Source organism: Anastrepha obliqua, chromosome 5 (genome assembly GCF_027943255.1).
Source record: "Anastrepha obliqua isolate idAnaObli1 chromosome 5, idAnaObli1_1.0, whole genome shotgun sequence".
Lineage (NCBI taxonomy): Eukaryota > Metazoa > Arthropoda > Insecta > Diptera > Tephritidae > Anastrepha > Anastrepha obliqua.
The window spans coordinates 129098067-129121049 of record NC_072896.1 but is presented as its reverse complement, the minus strand read 5'-3'; the positions used below and the strand labels follow the sequence as shown (position 1 = coordinate 129121049).

The following is a 22983-nucleotide window of genomic DNA, read 5'->3' as shown; positions in this document are numbered from 1 at the left end:
CCAATAATTATTATGTGTTTATAATCACACTTGTTATCATTTTCATGCTTCGATGCCTACATACCAAATTAGTACAAAAAAAAAATAAAATCTTAAAACTCACACAACTCTATTAATTTTAATTCAATTACAGTCAAATATAGCTCATACGACGCAAAATTAAATTTACTATAACAGTAGTCTACTAAAAAACACCCTCAATATCGGATAATATCGTAAAAATTATGTCAAAGTTGAAAAAATAGAGAAAAAATAAAAAAAATTCCAAATACTTCCGCCTACAGTCTCGTCAGTTGTCATTTCGGAAAAATTGTCAATACACTGTCAAAAAGGCTTGTTTTTGTTCTTTCGAACTAAAAAAACAAATTCGAAATCGGATGGAAATTGGCGAAGTTAGGAGTGATTCTTCACATCAACCTACTGAAAAACGGTTTTATGGCCATAAAACGAGATTTTCTCCTATACCATTTTCTTTAGTTTTTCTATAGCCACAAGTTGTGCTAGGTCTCCATAAAAGTATATTTAATTTGTTTTTTGTCACACAGTGTAATCAGTAAATTTTGACTTGTCACTGAAAAAATAGCAGTAGTCAGTAAAATTGTGCTGATTAATTAAAAAAATTAAGCGTATGTGTCACCATTTGTCCTAGGCTTCACAACCAACGACACAAATGTGCAATAATAAAAATACTTACTGCACTTTTTTTTTAGTGCATCGGATGACTTTTCTCTGTTCTTCCATACAGTTTATCTGGTTCGTATTGTATAAAGTTTGCGGTGATGATTTTGTAATACGTTCTTTTTAGATAAGCTAAGATTTTAGGATTTATCTCCTCAGGCTAGAGTACATTGCGTTTTCAGCGCCAGTAGAAATTTTTAGTAATCAATAAAAATTTACTGGCGATGTAAATTATAATTGTTTCCGGTAATCAGTAAAATTTTAATATTACAATTTAATGCCCTTGATCATAGCGTAATGTCCTTGTATTTTGAAGGCGACTGTATGTAAGATATGCATATGTACATTTGTACATATAAAAACTTTCATAAACATAAACCAACTTTCGTAACTTTTAAATAAAGGTGGGTAGATTTAAAACTGTGTTATTTCCATTATTAATAAACTCAACGAAAAGTGGTGCAAATGTTGACAACATAATTGGAGTTGCACCGTTTTTATATTAAACGACAAAAGGGGGAAACGCTTTGTAAAATGCTGCACACAAATATTTAAACAATACAAGTCAAAGATAATGCTATATACACAAAAATATACAGATGCACTTTTAGAAAGCGGCACGAACAAGTCGGATATAAAAACCAGACAATAGAAGAATTTCCAGTAGTTTCATTTTTAAAGCGCATTCATTTTTAAGCGCAATAGGATGGTGGAATTTCGAAAATTATATTTCCCACTGTATGTCGGAAATTCGGACTTTCTACTCCTGGTTCACCCTCTATGATAATGGTTCGGGATTTACCACCCAATCGGCAGGCTATTGTAGCACTAACATCCACACGCAGATCACGTTGGCAAATACTAAAAGAATAGTACAAAATATTAACTTTAAAGTCCTCGGCATATTTGCACTGATACGTACTCGAAGTATTTTTTACAGATCACACCCACTACTTCGCCGATGCGGTCCTCTTTCAATTGTGAATTTTCACCTTGCAAGGCAAATACCAAGTCATTATTTGTTGTCAAATGAAATACTATAAGTTGGTCACGTCCAGGGCTTATGCTGATCGATGTTAACTGCAAATGAAAAACATATAAGTGTTTATCAATTGGCTTTGTCTGGTTTTGCTTATATTTTCTGTGATTTATATTAGAATTTTAATAGAAATCACATTTTGTTTTGAAGAATCTCGCCTTAAAAATGGTTTAAGGACGAATAGCAATTAATAAATAAAATTAAAAGTGCAAGCCTAATGCGGGTTCCTCTGCAACCGGATGCTAGGCACCTGCCTTTTTATTTCCTAGCCATAGTAGATGGATATGCCCAAATCACCAGTTATCAAATCAGTTTCGCGAGTATGAGATTTATATTTATTACGGTTTAGAAATACAAACGACCGATGCTTTTTATCGCTCCATTTTAGAATGATTTCTTTGTCTAATTTTGTTGAGAGCATTCAATACTTCTATTGTGCAACAGAATATAGTACATGGTGTGTTCAAAAAATAAGGTGAAGGTTTCAAATTTCGCGGGCTATATACGTACATTCGACTTTCTATTATTATTTTTTTATGTTGGTACACCCGTCTGTTTAGTTTGTTTGTGAGAGGCATATTTTCTGCTAAAAGGCAATTTCCACCTAAATGATACTCCAAAAATAGTTAAACGACTTTTCTATTATTAATAGCGTGCTATGAATACAACAAAAAAGATAACATCGCGCGTTTTAAGGTTAATTGTTACCTATAAGTTTGTAAAACTTATAATTGTCATAATTTTTTTTTTATGAATTTAGCAAAACCATTGCAAACAAATTTGCCGAAATCCTCTCAACAAAAGCATTAAATACAGGCGTGGACTTTTCCTCCCTTTGTTTTTGTATAGCGACCGACACGGCCTAGTTACACACCTCTAAAGAATTTTGTTTATTGACTATATGTACATATTCAGTGGATAGTGAATAAAAATTAGACAAAATTTAACTAACGTATTAAAAGTCATTAATACTATAAGTAAATAAATACGCGTGTATGTTGAAATATTGACTTACGTCTTTAATAGATATAGAGCGATTCATGTTTTTAAATTTGTGTTTGGCTCCATCTAGTTTGTAGATAGCCGTATCCGTTACGATAAAAGCGCGATCAGCAGATTTATTATGCTTGTTGTATTTCTTTGCAAAAGAGGAAAAGAGAACCGCATTATATGCCTCGCTGTTCTTTAAATTCCTTGTGTTGATGCTATAAGCTTGATAGCCTGAATTTTCTTGCGAATTAGCTAAATAGTCACCAAGCCATTTACGTTGCTGCCACCAATATGGCCGACGGCCCTTTATCGCAGTCGCAGCAATGATCTGCAAACGTAGTTGGGGCCACTCAGATCGTGGATATTTTCGGAGTATCATATAAGCTCGACATTTGTTAAAAATACGTCGTAATTGAGGTTCTACTTGTCGTCCGGCAAATGGTGGTTTTGGCCATTGGATGCTTCTACCATAGTTCCTTGTATTCTTGACGTTACGGAATCGTTGAGCTAGGTCATGTACGTAAAAGCGTAATTTATACGTTTTATAAGCACACATTATGGCGAGCGCGGCCTTCATTTTCTTGTAATTACGCCGTGCTATCCAACCACGAACCTGCTTTTGTAACAATGTAACTATATGAGGAATCATTTCATTTCGCTGCCGCTCTAATGTGAACAATGTTTTAGGTGAGCGTATGAACACCTTTGTATGACCATATTTCACATCATTGGCGAATCCTTTTTCTTCAATTAGAACTCGCACGCCATCGCGATCGCTGCCTCCGCGAAAATTAGGCCATGTATACTGAGAAATCATTTTGTAACGTAATAAAAACTTATCGTATCGTTGACGGTGTACAAATCCAGCTCGACGGACTCGCACGTTCTCCAGCAGACCAAGATAGCGAACCTGATGCTGTACACGCTCATCGTCAAACACAGTTGCACTCTTTATATCGTTAGGTTTAATGCAGCGGACGTAAAATGGTTCCTTTTTTAAAAGCGTGTTCACCAAATCTATCATGGAGCGTTTGAAAAGCGTTCCAGCGGTAAGAGGACGTTTGGTAGTCTTCTTAATATCCTGGGCACCTTCGGGCCACATTTTACTCAAGTTGGCATTTTTAGAGTGATATAAAAGTCGCTTGAAATCCTGATACAAAGTGTCCTTATTCTTTTCAATGAATCCACTGATGTTGTAAATAACATCACCCGCGTAATGTGTGATTCGAAAATCCTCTCGATGTTTTAGTTCTTTATCCATTGGTTTCAATTGGCGACTGCTGTAATGCGGATGAGCACATAGCATCTAGTAGTGTTTCATCGTTGATTTTACCTACCGAGAGGCAAGCTTCATCCATAATAGCAATCAAACCCTTATGCGGTTGTTCGATTAGATCGCAGATAATCTGATTTAAACAAAATTACAAATATTAGTAAAAGTTATCAGTTCGTACAATCACATCAGAGAAAAAGACAGCTATTATGTTAATTATAGGAAAGTGTGGCCTACATATAGGTATACGCAATTAAACTTCATATCTATATATTTTTCCTTGTTTCAGTTGTGTTCGTGTGGACCAAAAAAACCGGCAAGAAGGAGAAATTGGGAGAAAAAATAGAAGCTGATTGAATTTCTCACAAATAAGAAATTTGCCTTTGAGAATTTTTAAGTTGAAAACCACAATTCAGTGTAGAAGTAGTATATACTAAAGCTCTAGTTATCAGGGTATTGAGCAGAGCTGGTATTTATTCGAGATTTTCGGGCTTCTGAAAAATTTGAGCAACTAAACAAAAATTGCCAAAATTATTTGCCAGCATTTCTTCGGCTATCCAGCATTTTAGCACTGTGTGTTAGTAATTTTTAACACTTAAAAAACTGGTGGCGAAAAGACAGAATAATCAAGGCAAGCATCGCTCGAATTACTCAAAAAAAACTCTTTATACTCGAGTTAACGTTCGAATACCTTCGAGTAATTAGCATCGGAAAGGTGTGCGGTGTACATATTCTGACTATTTGACTAATTCGGTTCTAACAAACTGCATTGCATTGATAATATATTCATATATTCACATATAGGGGTTTCACATATTCGACTACATGTATGGGAAATGTTTATGTTTACTACAACAACCACAGACTGTCTACATATCTAATTCCATTATGTTAGATTGCCAAAATTATTATATGTATATGAAAAAAAATTTAAAACCTTCACGGAAATTTGCTGCTTTAATTTTGCGTGGCTACTAAAACGAATTAAGTGAAAAATATTGAATGTAACGTAAGTACCGATAGATAATTCATTTAATAACTAATAATTAATATGAATTTCTTTCGAAAATGGATTGGGCGTAGCGTTGCACATTTCAGGAGCGAAGGCTTATTGTAAATCTTCGAAAAAAAATCGCACAAATGTATCGCTGAGTCACTTGGATAGTCCAAACATTTTGTTGTAAGTCCCTTAAGCCCAAAAAATTCAAAAAACGGCATGTGGGCAAAAAGAAAACGATTGCACTACTGATAATTTTATTGGGACTCTTGCTAAGAGGGATCCTTTTAAGTCACACACTTTGTAGTAATAAAACAAAAATGAACAGTCAAGCACGGTGGCGGCAACATAAAGATTTGGGACTGCTCTCTTGGTATGGAGTAGGACCTATTCAATTCATAACCAGTAAAATAGACACTCTTATTTACAAGGACATACTTGACGAAGTAATTCTACCATTTGCTGAAGAGAATATGTCACTTCGGTGGATTGGTATTCAAGATAAGGACCAAAACTCCACTCAATGTTTGCAAAATAATGTTAAAGTTATGCATTGGTCAGGCCAGTCACCCGACCTAAACCTCATCGAAAACTTTCCTCTCCCACACAAACCTGCCGCAGGATATTCAATTCTATGCCAAATCGAATACAAAAAGTCATTGACAATCATGGTGGACCCAGTGGTTATTGATTAAAATCCGATAGTTTACACAGCATTTTCAATAAAATCACTAAATTATTTTTATACAATATCTGTTTCTTTTTCGTACCTATTTCAACAGCCACATGAATACTTCATTTTTCTTTCTATTCTCACTAGTTTAAGTTTTAAAAGATCTTCCAATTATTTTTTATATACATATTTTATTAATCAATCTGCTATGCTATTGATAAATCAATTTGAAACAATTGAAGTCTGCTATATGTATCCTTAATGTCGATATCAAATCTGAAGTTAAAGGAAATCTCAATATAATGCAATTTACTTTACCTTGTTATTGAAATAGACGATATTGGTCCATTCAATTCCTTCTCGTGGATACTCTTCCTGCTCCTGTTTTAATACCAGCTCTAATAAATAAATAATAAACCGAATGTTCTTTGGCATGTTCTTTTGTTTCCAATACTTACCAATAAACAACTGTTGCAACTTTTCATTGCAATAATTTATACAAAATTGCTGTTGTTGTTGTAGCAGCATAAACATTCCCCATACTTACATACGGTGAATGCTGCTGGAGTGACAGTCCTTGGCCGGATATAAATCCGGGTCGTTTCGGTAACGTAGAACCGACTGTCGTGGAAACGTGCTCAAAGCTATTGCTGTCAAAAATTTCAAATCCATAAATGTCTAAAACGCCAATCACTGAGTTGAAGCGCGCCTGAGTCTTCGAACCGCGAAACAAAATTGCACGATTTATGCGTTCTATGATCCAAGTAAATAGACGATCATAAATGGCTTTAGCCAAGGCATGCTTGCCATACTCAGCTTGGGTGTCATTATGTTCCTTTTGCATAACGGTTCCGCCAGCAGCAATAACTCGAGTTGTCAAAGAATTAGACAACTCGTTCTCTGTCACTTGCAATAACTTAGCTGCAGATTGTAAATGCGATTTGTTACTGATAACCAGATCATCTTCAATCGCTAAAAATAAAACAAAATTTAAGGAAAGGTTCGATTTTAAAGTGTTCTTTTTTTAATTTTTCACACCAGTGCATACATTGGAATTCAATGTTGCCCAAATGAAGAACAGCTGCAATAGTACGCCAAATAGTTTGCACTTCTTCAGTAGAGAATCCAAGCGTCTTGAAAGCATTATTTGTGCCTTTGTAGTCTGCTTTTTCAGAGAGTTCGTCGATACTGACTTGATTCATATAATGGTATCTGGTGGGATCTTTGACGAGATCAAATTGCCGCAATTCATTATCGCTAGCACCTCGCAGAAGCTATAACGAAGTGAGAAAAGCTTTTGACTGTCAGGCCTATCGCGAAATTCATATGAAGCAATTTCAACGAGAAATTTCATTTATTTATTTACAGGTATTAAAAAAAATGTACCGGATTGTTTTAGGTTAGAGATAGTTTTTGTTGTTGTAGCAGAAATATTCCCCATACATATACAGGACACGCTGCTGAAGTGACAGCCCTTCGCTGGATATAAATCCGGGTCGTTCCGGTTACGTAGAACCGTGTGGGAACGCTTAGTTTTGCTGACTTCGACTAAATACATTCCATAAGTTAGAGTTACAAGAATATATTCTTTTAATTTCACTGGGAAAGTACTTCATATGAATTTCGGAACATCCATGTATTTGCAGTTTAGGTATCATGCAAATATGACTATTCTTCACTTCTTATTTGCAAGTTTCGAATAGGGAATGAACATTTTGTATCGACATAAACTCTAATTTGTTTTTTCTTACCTGGTAGAAACTGTGAAAATTTCTCTCACCCACTTGTTGTTGCACAACACGTGATTTTTCCAACAAATAATTAGTGATAATGCCGCCTACTGGATCCCCTTTATAGTCGAACTCAATGTCCATGTATTTTCCAAATCGACTTGAATTGTCATTCCGATTCGTTTTTGCATTTCCAAATGTTTCCAGGATTGAATTGCTTTGTATTAGCACGTTCTTCACCCTAAACATTTTTACTTTTCATATAGTCTGAATATTTATGTTTGCTTCAGTACCATAAAATTAATATACATACTTGCCTCTCGATCTCGTTCTGACCATGGATATTTGTAACGGCCGCAATATATTTCATAATAATTTTTGACGCTTCAGTTCTACCCGCACCGGACTCTCCCGATATCAAGATACAAGTGTCTTGATGTCTTTGTTTTAAAATTTTGTATGCTGCATCGGCTATAGCGAAAATGTGTGGCGGATTCTCAAACAGTTCCCGGCCTTTATATATCTTGATCGTATCGGGGCCGTAAATATTCATCTGGCGGTATGGATTAATAGATACACAGACTTCACCGATATATGTATAAATAGAACCAGCTTGAAATCTGTAACGGCAAAAAATTGGCTATTTAAGAATTATATAAAAATATTGTTGTACTAACTTTTGTTTTCATTTTGGAATTTAGTGAATATTATTTGATGGTTCATTCCAAGAGCATAGCTTAATAAGTTCAGCCTGAAGAACAAGGGAATCATCAAAGCGTTTAATAACAGAGTAAATATTTAAATCATCAGCGTGAATTGACTTAGCAGATTATATATAAGCTTCGATGATATTCATACATAAAAGTAATGGACACAAAATACTGTCACTGAAATAAGACAGAATGAAACCCAAATTGAGCATCCTTAGCAAGTAAAGGGTGTTTTTTTAGAGGTTAGGTTTTCAAGTTGGCACTACTTTTTTCGTAGATGGTCTTTTTGACAGCTGTCACTTGATTTATGCTCAGTTTGGTTTGCCATTTCATAACACCTGAACAACGTTTGCAAATCGTGCAAATTTATTACGAAAATAATGGTTCGGTTCGCGCGACGCATCGAAAAAAATTTTGTTCAGCGATGAAGCTCACTTTTGGTTGAATGGGTATGTCAATAAGCAAAATTGGAGCATTTGGAGTGAACATAATCCACAAGCCATTGCTGAGACGCCGTTACATCCTCAAAAAGTCACTGTTTGGTGTGCTCTATGGGCAGAGGGAATCATTGGTCCATATTTCTTTAAAAATGAAGCCGGCCATAATGTTACAGTCAATGGAGAGCGCTATAGAGCCATGATTAATGACTTTTTCGTGCCTGAATTGGACGATGTTGATGTGGACGACCTTTGGTTCCAACAAGACGGCGCTGCATGCCATACAGCCAACGCAACAATCGATTTATTGAAGGAAACTTTTGGTGAGCGCATTATCTCGCGCCGTGGACCTGTGGCGTGGCCTCCAAGATCGTGCGATATAACACCGCTGGACTATTTCTTGTGGGGCTATGTGAAGTCGCTTGTCGACGCAGATAAGCCCGAGACGATTGACGTCTTGGAAGAGAATATTCGGCGCGTTATTGCTGACATACGGCCCCAATTGCTGCAAAAAGTGGTCGAAAATTGGGCCTCTCGGCTGGAATTTATTCGAGCCAGCCCCGGCGGCCACTTGCCCGAAATCATTTTTAAAACATAATGGCAAACCCTTATCTTTATAATAAAGCTAAATTCTTGGCCATAACATTAAATTATATACGATTTATTTCATCTTGAAAACCTAACCTCTAAAAAAAACACCCTTTACATTTTTTTGCGAGCTACTATCAAATGCTTTAGAAAAGTTCGTATAGATAGTAACCAAACTGGAGAGAATTATAGGGCGGTGCTGTTCGTAGTACCGCTACTTTGCCCTCAGTGAATCTGACGAATTCGCGTGCATTGGACGTCACATTTGCGCAATTCATTCGTGTGTTGTTTGTGTAATTTCTTCTTTTTCTTGCATTCTTGTTCGCGCGTCTCTGATGGACGCCATCTTGTATTCTATCATTCTTAAATAGTAAAGACTTTATAGCCATTTTAGATTAACTAAAAGCAATCATCAGAAAAAGCTGCCAGACTAATTAGCGTAGGCCTACCTGTGACAAAATCATGTTGATTCAAACAAATTAAGTACCTTATCACTTTTATTCCCACTTTCGAAGGTTGCAGTGATTGATCTCAGTTTCTAACACAAAGCAGAAAATACTAGAATTTAAAACACCAGAATTTGAGGAAGAAAATTTACATATTATCAGGAAAATCATCATTAACCACAAATTTTGAGGAGAAAAAGTTGGATATTAGCGGCAATAGAATTTGTGATTAAAAACAATATTGGAGATATTTAAACCTTTTTCTTAGTTTAATGCAGCGCAAAAAATTTTTTGGATTACACTTGATATTGCATTAAAAGTCAGTTCACAGTCCTTATAGGACTTGTTTAAGTTGTTAAAAGATATTTGTTAATTAATTCATTGCTCATATCAGATTACATCTGACCCATATAGTTTTTGTTGCGAAAAGATTTTTTGCAAGATTTGAATAACACAAAATGGTACTTTTATACCCATGTCCGCAAAAATTTCATTCACCTATTCTCTTTACATTTAATAACAATCTTGAACACTTTGTTATTACAACTGCAGCTACTTCTTGCTCATCGACCAAGAGTAAATAATAAATTTACTTATATTTACTTCAAATAATTTAAACGCGAAGCTTGAAATACTTTATATACGTTTCTAATTTTCTTTGCACGAGTAATTCGCCATGAAAAAAACCATGAACAAGCTGATGTTATGGATTCAACAAGTAAAAACAAAATGCATGTAAATTTTTACTTATATGCGGATACCATCACTTGTAATAAATTCGCCTTGACTGATAAAAGAGTTAATGCCCATTAAGAAGTTAAAATAAATTAAAGTAATAAGTTCAATCAAATATTAAAATAAACGTGTCAAATGAAAATAGATTTAAGAAAGATTAGTTTTTAATAAATTTTTAAAATTTTATTAACAATATATTTAACTTATTGCCAATATTTTGCGAGTTTTTTAGAAAGTATAGTTCAAATATAATATACTAGGTCGTCCAATACGTTTTACTAATTCATGGATTTCAGCCATTGTCAAAATGCTCTTTTGACACGGTACATTGTCCTGATGAAGAAGAATTGTTTTCGTTTGCAAAGTGGGTCTTTTTTGTGAATTTTTTGCTTGAGCTAAAAGGTTACACTAATATTCAAAATATATTCTCACCTCTCTTTGGCCTCCAGCTATATATATTATATATAATTGACGCTTACACCCTTTTTTCGTGTTTGGCCGAGCTCCTTCTCCTATTTGTGGCGTGCACCTTCATGTTGCTCCACAAATGGAGGGACCTACAATTTTAAGCCAACTCCGAACAACAGATTTTTTTTATGACGAGGGGCAACCGTTATTAGAAAATTCTTTTCGGCATTTTGGGGTTTCATGGAGATTCTAACCTACGTCTTCTGTATGGTAGTAACGCACCAACTCATATGGCGGCCACCTCTTGTTTACATCTCCTAATAAAAACATTAAAATATCATTTTGTCAAACTTCGAAGTCGTTACTGCGCAATGACATCACCTTTTTATTCCATCATGTACTATATATACAGTCACACAGAAAACTATACGTGCCTCCATAAAAATGTAGTTATAGACAAACTGCTTATTTCTAATCTATGATATCTTTGTATTTACATATATTTGGAACGAAGTATATGTTAAAATAAGCAGCAAATTGTACCGTTAGTCTCGCGTAGGCTTCGTACTTTCATATGAAGTGCGAGAGCAAATAATAAGATTAAGAAAAGAAGGGCATTGTATGAATTCTATCGCTAAAGCTTTTGGCCGTGCTAAGTCAACAGTCCAAACAATATTAAAAACAAAAACTTTTTTGAGACACCAAAAATGTTGTGGAATCCGAAAACAACAGCCGTAGATATTCGGAATACATTGGAAACCGGCCACACTATTAATGCTCATGCCAAAATATACAAGTTTTTCGAGAGAAAACGAGTATAAAAGCCAAGTGCCGAGAAAGAAACCATGGCAGCCGGTTCTACGTTACCGGAATGTCTCGGGTTTTTATTCCCGACCAAGGGCTGCCGCCCCAGTACACTAGCCCTGTCTAGTGCACCGTATTTTACCCTAAACCTTTCGTCACACATTCCCATGGCAGCCGGTTCTACGTTACCGGAATGACTCGGGTTTTTATTCCCGACCAAGGGCTGCCGCCCCAGTACACTAGCCCTGTCTAGTGCACAGTATTTTACCCTAAACCTTTCGTCACAGGAGCAACTCATTGCAGCCAGTTTGCTCCAAATACTTCTCTTCCGGGCTGGCGTCGAACCCAACCCCGGACCTGAAGTATTTTACTGCTGCATTTGCCACAAACGGCTCCACCCGAACTCCACCTCGGTTAGGTGTAACCAGTGCAACGGGTGGTGCCATCTTAAGACCTGTTCAGGCCTTAAGACTCACAGGGAGTGGTCCACAAGGTATGTGGCCACGTGTTGCTCCCGCCCACAAGCGGTCACCGCCTCTACGGCTACACTGCCCTCAGTGCCGGCACATCACACTGCCGTCACTAACAACACCTCAACGGCCAGGAGCCCCCAAGAGCAACACGACTCCCTCTCCAACCCACAACCCTCCTGCTCCTACCCCAGTGCGGGGACAAACCAGCAGCTCTTAGCCCCCCGCACAGTCTGCTCCGTGTGCCAGACCGTAGTTCCTCGGAACCTGACAACTGTCCAATGCAGTTCTTGCAGTGGCTGGTGTCACTTTCGGAGGTGCTCCGGCCTGCACACCACCCGTGAGTGGACACGCGACTACGTTGCCCCCTGCTGCAGAGCTCTGCACCCGCAACCGCCCCCCGTGGCGCGGCCACCCGACAACATCAGGCCACTCCCCATTTTGCGGAACGCACAGCAGGACCAACGCAGACAACATCACGCATCCCTCACCCCCCGAATTACGATGACCCTCCCGCGAAGCTTCAAGCTTTTGCAACTGAACTGCAACGGACTAACGAGTAAGATTGACGAGATAGTCGACTTCATGAGTCGGTTCGGAATTAAGATAGCTGCGGTCCAAGAGACAAAACTGCACGCTAGCTCCCCCCTGATTACCAGGGACGGCTATAACGTGCACCGAAAGGACCGCGAGCGAGACAACGGTGGTGGCCTAGCGTTCATAGTACACCATTCAGTGCAGTATCGTCTTATTGATGAAGGCATCGACCGCAGGGACAGCACCTTAGAACGTCAAGGTATAGCTGTCCGGTCAGGCGATGCCGAGCTCGAAATTTATAATATTTACATACCCCCTGTCACCTGCTGCCCGGCAGGATATCTCCCCGATATTGGTGCGCTCATCAGGGGAGAAAACCGATTGGTAGTAGGTGACTTTAACGCGCATCACGATCTTTGGCATTCAAGCCTGCCAAATGATCGTAGGGGACAGCTATTGGCAGAGCAGATAGACGATTCGACGTTCAGCACTGTAAACGACGACGCCCCCACTAGGGTAGTGGGCAATTGTAGCAGCTCGCCTGACATAACAATTGCTAGCGCTGGACTGATAAATAGCATAACCTGGCGACCTATGCTATCGCTTGCATCACACCACTTGCCCATTATCATCTCGATCGAGAGACCTGCCGATTTTGTTTCCGCGGATCACCGGTCATATATCAACTTTAACAAAGCTGATTGGACCAGATTCGCGGAATTTACTGAGAACATCTTCGCAGCCCTACCCACTCCCACCGATGTGCGCGCAGGCGAACGCGCATTCCGCAAGGCGATTACAGCCGCCGCGGCTCGCTTCATACCTGCTGGACGGATCCGGGAATTACGTCCCAATTTCCCAGCCGAAGCAGCCGTTATGGCAAACGAGCGTGACCGTCTACGCCAGGCCGATCCCGGGGATCCTCGTATAAAGGATCTCAATTTGGCGATCCGGCAACTGGTCACCCAACATAAGCGGACCAAATGGGTAGAGCATCTGAAGTCCTGTACCTTCACCTCTGGTGTGAGCAAGCTCTGGTCCACCGTAAGGTCCCTGTCGAACCCGACGAAGCACAACGACAAGGTGGATATCACCTTCAACGGTCGTACTTCGTCGGACCCGAAGAGATGCGCGAGCTACTTTAGCCGGCAATTTATATTGCATCCTCCGGTCGACAGATCCAAACGTCGTGCCACCAGACTGTTGCACAAACTGCCCTACAACAGTGCACCGCTTACTTTCACCAGCGACGAGGTTCAGGGGGCCATTAAACACATGAAACCATCAAAAGCCATTGGCCCCGACGGACTAAACATGCTGATGCTGAAAAAGCTGGGTCCATTGGGAGTAGAATATCTCACAAAGGTCTTCAACCTGTCTATGGCCACTCTCATCATTCCTGATAAGTGGAAATTAGGGAGAGTGGTCCCACTGCTGAAGCCTGGGAAACCCGCCAACCAAGGGGAGTCTTATCGTCCGATAACTCTCCTTTCCCCAGTAGTGAAGACACTTGAGGCCCTTCTACTCCCACTCCTCACTCAACACCTGACTCCAGCCCCACACCAGCATGGTTTCCGTAGAGTGCACAGTACCACCACGGCACTCACCGTCATAAACACCCAGGTAAACCGCGGCCTTAACCAAAACCGCCCCTGCGAGAGGACTGTCCTAGTAGCGTTGGACCTACAAAAGGCTTTCGACACAATCAGCCACGCCACGCTACTAGATGACATTTTACAGTCGACACTCCCGCCAGGGCTGAAGAGGTGGACCGCGAACTACCTGAGTGGTCGTCACTCGTCGGTAGTATTTCGAGACCAAACCTCAAAACAGAGAAAAATAAAGCAAGGAGCACCGCAGGGTGGTGTCCTTTCACCCTTGCTTTTTAATTTCTATATTTCGAGACTCCCCCAGCCACCAGAGGGAGTCTCACTGGTCTCATATGCCGACGACTGCACGATAATGGCGACGGGCAATGACATTGATGGCCTATGCTCAAAAGTAAACGACTACCTCGCCCGCCTTTCTCGCTTCTTCACTGCGAGAAACTTAAAACTTTCTCCCACTAAATCCACGGCGACCCTTTTTACCACCTGAACAAAGGAGGTCAAGCTGCCACTTCAGGTACACGTCGACGATACCCCAATTCCGACGATAAACAACCCCAGAATTTTGGGAGTCACCTTTGACAGCTTGCTCTCCTTCTCGGCGCACACAACCGCTATTGCAACGAGAGTACAGAATCGCAACAAGGTCCTCAAGTCGCTTGCCGGCAGCACTTGGGGCAAAGACAAAGAAATGTTGCTGTCGACTTTCAAAGCAATAGGCCGACCGGTTCTGAACTATGCCGCGCCTGTCTGGTCGCCTGGAACCAGTGATACGCAGTGGACGAAGCTTCAGACCTGCCAGAATACTGCCATCAGGACCGCGACAGGATGTCTCCTGATGTCCCCTATCCACCATTTACATGACGAGGCGCACATGCTCCCGGTTAAGGAGCATAACAAAATGCTCGGCAAGCAGTTTCTGCTTGGGTGTCACCGTAGGCCTCACCCATGCAGACACCTGCTCGAGCCTGAGCCACCTCCCAGGCACATCAGGAGACACTTCCTCAACTACGTGGACGAGATCCAGGACAAAACGGACAGACCTCTCCAGGATCAGACAGTATACAGACAGGCTATTAACGACATTCATCGGGAGACACTTACCACCTTCCTAAGCTCCCGACCCCCGAATGCCGTTATCGGAGTCCAACCACCACCCATTGCAGACGAAGAGCTCCAGCTTCCTCGAGAGTCCCGCGTAATCTTGTCACAATTACGTTCTGGATATTGTAGCAGGTTAAACTCCTACCTATCCAGAATCGAGCCCGACATACTAAACATATGTCCTGCATGTGAAGGTACCCCGCACGACACTAACCACCTCTTCACATGCCCCATCAAACCCACTCATCTAACACCTCTCTCCCTCTGGACCCAACCCGTCGAAACTGCCAGTTTCCTGGGCCTACCTTTAGATGAGCTAGACGAAGACGACCGGTAATTTACACTACACTGACAGGGCGAAGATACTGCTACAACAACAACAACAAACCATTTATAAACGAAATTAAGAAAAAAACGGCTGGAATTCGCATTACAGTACGCTGACAAATCGACAAATTTTTGGCGAATGTTGTTAAGCGATGAGAGTAAATACACTCGACTTCGGAAAAGCATTTGATAAAATTGGAGTCCACGCTATAATAGATCAACCGCTCGAGTGGAAACTCGGGCCACGAATTTGCAACTATATAAGAAACTTTATGACCCATAGGAAAATTAAAGTCAGATTAGACAATGTCCTTTCCGAAACTTACCCACTTCAAAACGGAATACCGCAAGGCTCACCCCTTTCAGTAATTACATTCCTAATAGCATACAACAAGATTTGTGCCACAATTTCCTTTTATAAAGAAGTCTCGTTCTGCGCTTACGCAGGTGATTTCAATCTTTTAGTTAAACAAAAAAAGGATAAAAATGTTAGAATTAATCTAAATAATTTATTTGGAGACATTAACTCCTGGTGTAACTACTCTGGTGCTTCACTCTCGGTACAAAAATGCAAACACTTACATATGTATATGCCGTAAAAAAGAGTGCTCGCCCTCTGTCCACTGCAACAACATCCAAATAAACAAAGTAGATACTTTAAGAATACTAGGAGTCACTTTTAACAACCACTATAATTGGAATTCACACATAGCACTTCTACAACAAGACTTTTCACAGCGCCTTAATATCATCAAGTGCCTCTCTAGCTACAAATTCAATTGCAAGTCAGTAACACTTATACAGGGTCCGCCATATAACTTTACGGAACTAAAAATGCTATAAAAAAGAACCTACTCAATATTTTTCCAAACTGTTGTTTTTATTTCGAAGTACAATCCTTCCGGTTAATGATGGAACACAACTTCATTCATATGGCTGCCTCGGCTAGCCATGCACCATCCCATACGATCGGTCCAATTTTTCAACACATTTTCGATTGTATGCGGCTGTATTTCAGCTATGACATTGCGTATGTTGGTCTTCAGTGCATCAATTGTTGCTGGTTTGTTGGCATAACACTAGTCTTTGACGGCAGCAATATTTTCGGGTGTACGCACGGTTTTTGGTCGTGTACGCGCCATATATACATATATATAATTGTTAAGAGTCCGACTTTGAATAAAAATAGAGAAACCTGAGAGAATCTAAATGTTTACATATTTCATTTTTAAACAACAGTCAGGTGCGCCTTTCGAAATACCCTTTATTTAAAAACTCACTAGTGAATAATATACTCGCACACGTTGCAGAGGTAAAATGCATCTCCTACAAAAAACAAAAACCCAGATTTTTACAAAACCTTTGTTTATCGCATTTTGTATACAGGCACAACGCCTCTGCACATAAATATTTTCATGTCCACGTTAACCGAACCACATAGCCAAAAATTCAATAAATAATTTCTAGAGAAAATCAAATAACGCATTTTTTATACTCAAACCATTTCTTAAGCACACTTCCCTTGTGGTAAAAACCAACAAAACTTTTTCTGAAAAAAAAAAACATGACTCAAATGTTTGATACGCAATAACTTCCTAAGCAATTTACGTTTGGCACAATTCAAATACAACAAAATTACCAAGTAGCAACAAAAGAGAGGAAATTTTTAGTCTTTTAGATACAGGCACTTCTATGTGTGGGTCTTGATGCTGTACCAAATATGGGGCCTAAAGTTGTATGCCGTCTCCGAACGGCAGATGCTTATTTATGAGAAGCTTGATGGCAAAAGTACATTCGGACGTTTTCTGCTACGGCGGCTACCAGTATCGATATTATCGGCATACATCCTAAAACTACAGAGCGAAGTAACTAGGTTGAGGTAACAAAGTTTTCTGCATCATGGATGTGAAACGTGAGCTTGTTTTAGAACTGCATTTGCAGGGCAAGACAACATATGCAAGTCCATATGTGAAGTCCATGAAAAGACATAATGGGAACAGAAGATTTGTTCAGCAGACCGTTGCACGTTGTGACGATACCGGGAATGTTCAAATGAAGAAAAAAAAACTGGATGAAGGCGATCCGATCAGAACTAAGAAGACAATTAAAGGTGTCCTAGAACGAAGAAAACTCGATAAAAGTTTTAAAAACATCCACAAGACCGCACATTTGATAATTAAGGAAGCTGCTTTGTTACAGAAATCTCATAACCTTCCAAATGATCGTGTGTAAGCAGCTAATGACTTACACTCCAGAGCCAAGAAAAGTGTAGAATGGTTTAAAAATATGTATGAGGACTGTTAAAAAAAATAAGGTGAATTTTCAAATTTTGGGGCTACGTACATTCGACCATTCGACCATTCGACTTTCGATTATTATTTTTTTTTATGTTGGTACACTCGTCTCGAAACGTTTCATATCAGCGGAAAAAGTGCATTGCCAAACACTATTTGGCTAATTTTTCGTCCGGCACTGAAACATATTGATTTTTATCTATACTATAAAGGTGAATGTCTGTACGTTGTCCGCGCATCGACGAAATGACAACACCAAATTACGTAAAAATTTTTGTACATTCATATTTTCACCCAATGAAGGTTATAGGCATGATTTTATGATGGAACTCCCTTCCCACAGCCCACAGGCCGCGCCGCCACTCTCATTCGTCACTAATAATCGAATATTTGCTTAGGTTTAATCTAAAAAATCTTAATTTTTCCTATTTCCCACTATTTATAGCACACTCTAGACTTCATAATCCGCATAAGCTGTTCAACTATGACCCAAATGCAAAGTTCAAAAACGGTTTGAGATAGAAAATTAATAAAAATAATTTTGCTTGATATTTTTGTGATTGGTTGTTTTGATTTTATTCAACGAGGCATAGCAACGGATGCCGGGTATTGTAATATTATTGTTATTAATAAAAAATTATTTTCTATGAAATTATTGTTTGTAATTCTTTTATATACATATCCTAGATCCCTCAAAACTACTCCTACGCGAGCGGGGCCGCGGGTTAAAGCTAGTTAGCAATATATTTAAGTTATTGCCAATATTCACTGAGTTTTTGTAGAAAACATCGTTAACATATATTACCTCGTTAAAAGTGGTATTTGTTAGTAACTTTTGTACGGTGAAAACAATCAATTCGCGTTCAGATTATTAATAGTGAGGTCAATACGCCTCACTTGACTTTTCAAGTGAAAACTTCTTTAGAATAGTTGGGAGTGATTTGAGACTCGATGAAACGAAAAAGCGACACTCTTGGCTACGAAGCGTTATATTATATGTTGATATAAACGTAGCGACGAACTAAATAACTTTTAGGCCAGCGCCGACAGCATGGCGCGATAGCCGAGCGGCTAGCAATGTGAGCTTCCGATCCAAAATCCTTGGTTCGAATCACAAGAAAAAATTTTTTTTTATACAGTTTTTTTATTTTATTTTATGATATGTTTATGAGGAGCTTTTTTCATGGCAGAAATACACTCGGTGTTTTGCCATTGCCTGCTGAGGGGTGAGCGCTATTAGAAAAATAGTTTTCCTTAATTTTGGTGTTTTCACCGAGATTCGAACTGACGTTCTCTCTGTGAATTCTGAATAGTAGTCACGCACCAACCCATTCAGCTACGGCGTTTGTTTAATTTTACTGATGCAAAAATGAGGAAAAATATATGAATAAAGTTTGCTTACTGTTTACACATTTTCCAAAGGTGACGGAGAACCAAAAAAAAAGTCGATTTTCAAACAAATACGAGTGCATATGTGTAATTGTGTTAGAGTTTCGGTCACGCCCCAGCAAAACCTGCGTGCATATGTGTTTGTAACATTCAAAAAAATGTAATTGTGTTAGAGTTTCGGTCACGCAGGTTTTGCTGGGGACGCTCATAATAGCAACCGCGTGTGTATTTTTATATTCGTAAATATTTTCATTTTTAAATATTTACCGCAATTATGCCGAAAAATAATGCAGAAAAGTGTCGTGAATATCGACAGAAAAAAAAATCAATAAATAGCATCACGGAATTCATTCACGAAAATTTAATAAAGTATACACCGGAAGTATCGCGGATACTTAGAAAAGATTACAATAAAGTTCCAATGATTTTAAGTGGCGATTTTAACGTAAATTTTGCATTGGACACAGCGGTTCATTTAATTGACGTTCTCAATACAACATTAAATTTGAAAATGTGTAACAATCGCACTGAATCGACAACACGATCAAAAACAACCATTGAGGCGGTATTTCAAAGATATGTTGACAACATCGAAACCAAAGCATTTGTATCATATTTTAGCTATCATAAGCCACTCGTATCATTTGTTGAAATTGAAAACATTGAGGATGAATAATAATAAAATGAAGAAAATAAAATATGAACTTTATAGCAATATTATAATGAACCTATAATTATCCCGCTCCTAATGCTGCTTTCGTCTTATTCTCTCTCAGTTTGTTTTACGGAAGGTTTCACTTCTATCGCGTCTAACCGTTAGACTGGTATTTTTTTTTTTATGAATTTCTCCATGTGCCGCATAAATTGGATAATTGCCATATAATTTAAATCATATTGCTGCTATGGGTCACTTACCTTTTTTGCAAGTTGTCCATAAATTTTTCCATTGTTATTTGGTCTAGAAGCACGAAGTCCCTGACACCGACATCTCGTTGTTACATTGCCATTTTAAAAATATTCCTTTTCTCAGTTGTGTAAGGTAAAAAAGCACATGCAGTTTCAAACCCTCTTACAGTATTTTTAAAGTTGTAAAAATTGCTGCATTAAAAGTTATATACAGTAGGTTCTGTTTTTATGCGGTTTTGAAATAGTGCGGTTTTTTTTTAATTACAAAATGCATGTCGACCTATCGGGAATTGTACATATAAACAAGATTCTAAACCAGCTAAGCAAAAACTCATCACAGATTGCATCAGAAATGCTAACCCTACAAGTATGGAACCGCCTGCATAACTATCTAGATCAGACGTGTACATTTCCTCAAGTGACGAAAGTGATTTTACGCCAAATCCTAAACGAACGCCAACATGTGGGTATTGTCTGATTCTATTTCTGAATTAAATTTATTTTTCGATTCTGACGTTTCTTAAATAAAGATATAATTTTCAAAAATACAATATTTTGTTTATGCGATTTTATTTAATTATTTCAGATTCATGCGGTCTATGGAACGTATCTATAGTTATAATATGGGACTAGTGCCCTTTTTTATGCGATTTTATTACATTATTTCAGATTTATGCGGTTTTAGCACTTTTGAAACGTATCTAGAGTTTTACTATAGAACTAGTAGCTTTTTTTATGCTGTTTCTTGCGGAACGTATCTACCGCATAAAAACAGAACCTACTGTATTGTATTTGTGCATAAAATTGACTTACAAATATTAGAAGTTATGCGAAAAAAATTGGGACATTCAAACCGAGCTCGTTGGTACGTTACTTGACAGTATTACGTATAAAATCTGTTCGGGCACTTCACTATCAGTAGTTGGCAAAATAACAATCAGCTGTTTGACAATTGGCATCTGACCGCGACGCACGAAGTTTGAGTTTAAAATATCAAAATGTGAAGAAAGAAGTAATTACTAGTCAAAAATATCATAATTCAATGAAAATTTTCTGGAAACTTTTCGATATGGCCGATAGCTAAAGAGACCGTGAACGAAGGAGAAGGGGGCGTGGCCTGAATGGACGTTTCCAAAAATCTATTCTTTTTTTTCAAAACTGGAACTCTATGGCTCTTGGATTTTATTTTATTAAAAGAATTTAAAATCGTTCAAACATTGGAACGGCCGGTATGGTTAACCCAATGAGCAATAAATGGGGGACTTTATGACATAATCAGCGAAACAAAAATGACCACATTACTTTATATCCTGCAATTAATAATATGAGTTTTCAATGTAACATTTTGAGTTGGCTTCCATTACTACTATGAGAATTTTACTTGTACTCTCTAAGTACGTGGGCCTACATATATTATATTAAAAATTATGATACATTCATATTCCTTCGAGTTACCTAGAGTTCTATAGGGACCTTAAGAGATTAAGACTTTCATAGTTAGAATGGTGGGTCTTTGCTCCTTCTAATGGGGGTGGTGGGTGGTGATACGTCCTCTCCCCTCCGCCCAACATCCAAACACATTGCGTTAGTAATGGAGAGATTAGTCAACTTTTTTGTAAAATTAACTAATATTAAAGTTTATAATAACACTGCTTTTAGAGAAAAGTGCGATCCCTTAGCAAAGTGCTTATGTGAAAAACGTTGATTTCGGCCCGCCCACTGCGACGTTATATGCGAAACAAATTCGGCCATAAAGGAAAGCTAACCCATATTTTCTTCCAGTGGAATAGCTTACTCTACAGATATAGGTTAAAAAGCACAAAAATAAATCACAGCAAACCATATTTGCCGAACTGCCAACTCATAACACCGCCAATGTGACGAAATTGGAGTGAGGGCTCCTATATATACGTAAAAATGTCATGTAACGAATCAACCAGCTTAATGTGAATTCCCCTAATATGTCCTGTACTCTCAGTGAACTTCTAATAAATAGAATTACGAATAATGAAATATACAAAACTATCGATGTTGGCGCATTTTCTAATCACAAAACGGAAACTGAAGCAGCTTTGATGATTGTTGACGGTAAATCTCGTCATTGTGACTAATTTGTCTGAACAGGTGCATATGAGACTGGAGCAACAATTTCCAAATTACTTAAAAACTATAAGCACTATACTGTGGTCGTTTTGGACCAAATACGAGAAAACTTTCTGGCTCTTAAGAGAGCATACTAGGTATTTCCAATAGTTGGCTGGATACTGTATGTTTATATAGACATTTGCAGTCATTTAATAACGCAAAGGCAAATGGAAGTGTATTTTGCTAAATTTGTAAATAAAATTTCAGTCCACAAATATTGCGACGGACACACACATATACATATGAACATTATGACAAAGTTTTATTGAAGTTGATAAATGTATATTAATTCTGTATTTTACATTCGCAGAAATACGTTTTCCACAATCCAATTACAGAAATACAAAACACAAATTATACTATATATTGCTTAAAAATGGCACAATCGAAAACATTGCATCGAAGAAACACACGAAGAAAACCACTCCGAACCGAAATACTCTGAAACCGACCAATGTAAATAATTTCTTGTATGTTTTATTTTGATTTAGTTTCACTCGAATAATCGAGGAAAAACTTAAATAGTTTCACAAAATCGGAAAACCAGTACAAAAGTGGAAAACAAAAATTAAGTCAACTGTTTTAGCACTTATTCACACTTCTTCAATGGGTTTTGTCGCGCAAGTAACTGTTCTTAATAAATCGAGCCGGCGCTAAAACAACGGCGTTCTTTTATCAAATTTAAGCAGCTACGCT

The 22983-nt window shown here is 38.4% G+C and overlaps 1 protein-coding gene across 1 annotated transcript; it reads right to left on the bottom strand.

Annotated features, from left to right (window-relative positions):
- Positions 1–1087: 1087 nt before the first annotated feature.
- On the bottom strand, positions 1088–22951 carry LOC129247050 (unconventional myosin ID-like). The gene is given in 12 exon segments (XM_054885922.1): positions 1088–1539; positions 1601–1758; positions 2733–4005; positions 4007–4113; positions 5969–6048; positions 6109–6157; positions 6285–6622; positions 6699–6924; positions 7402–7621; positions 7698–8000; positions 20152–20334; positions 22380–22951. Coding segments are annotated over 11 exon segments (3015 nt in total). The 5' UTR covers positions 20244–20334; positions 22380–22951; the 3' UTR covers positions 1088–1370.
- Between the last annotated feature and the right edge of the window lie 32 nt (positions 22952–22983).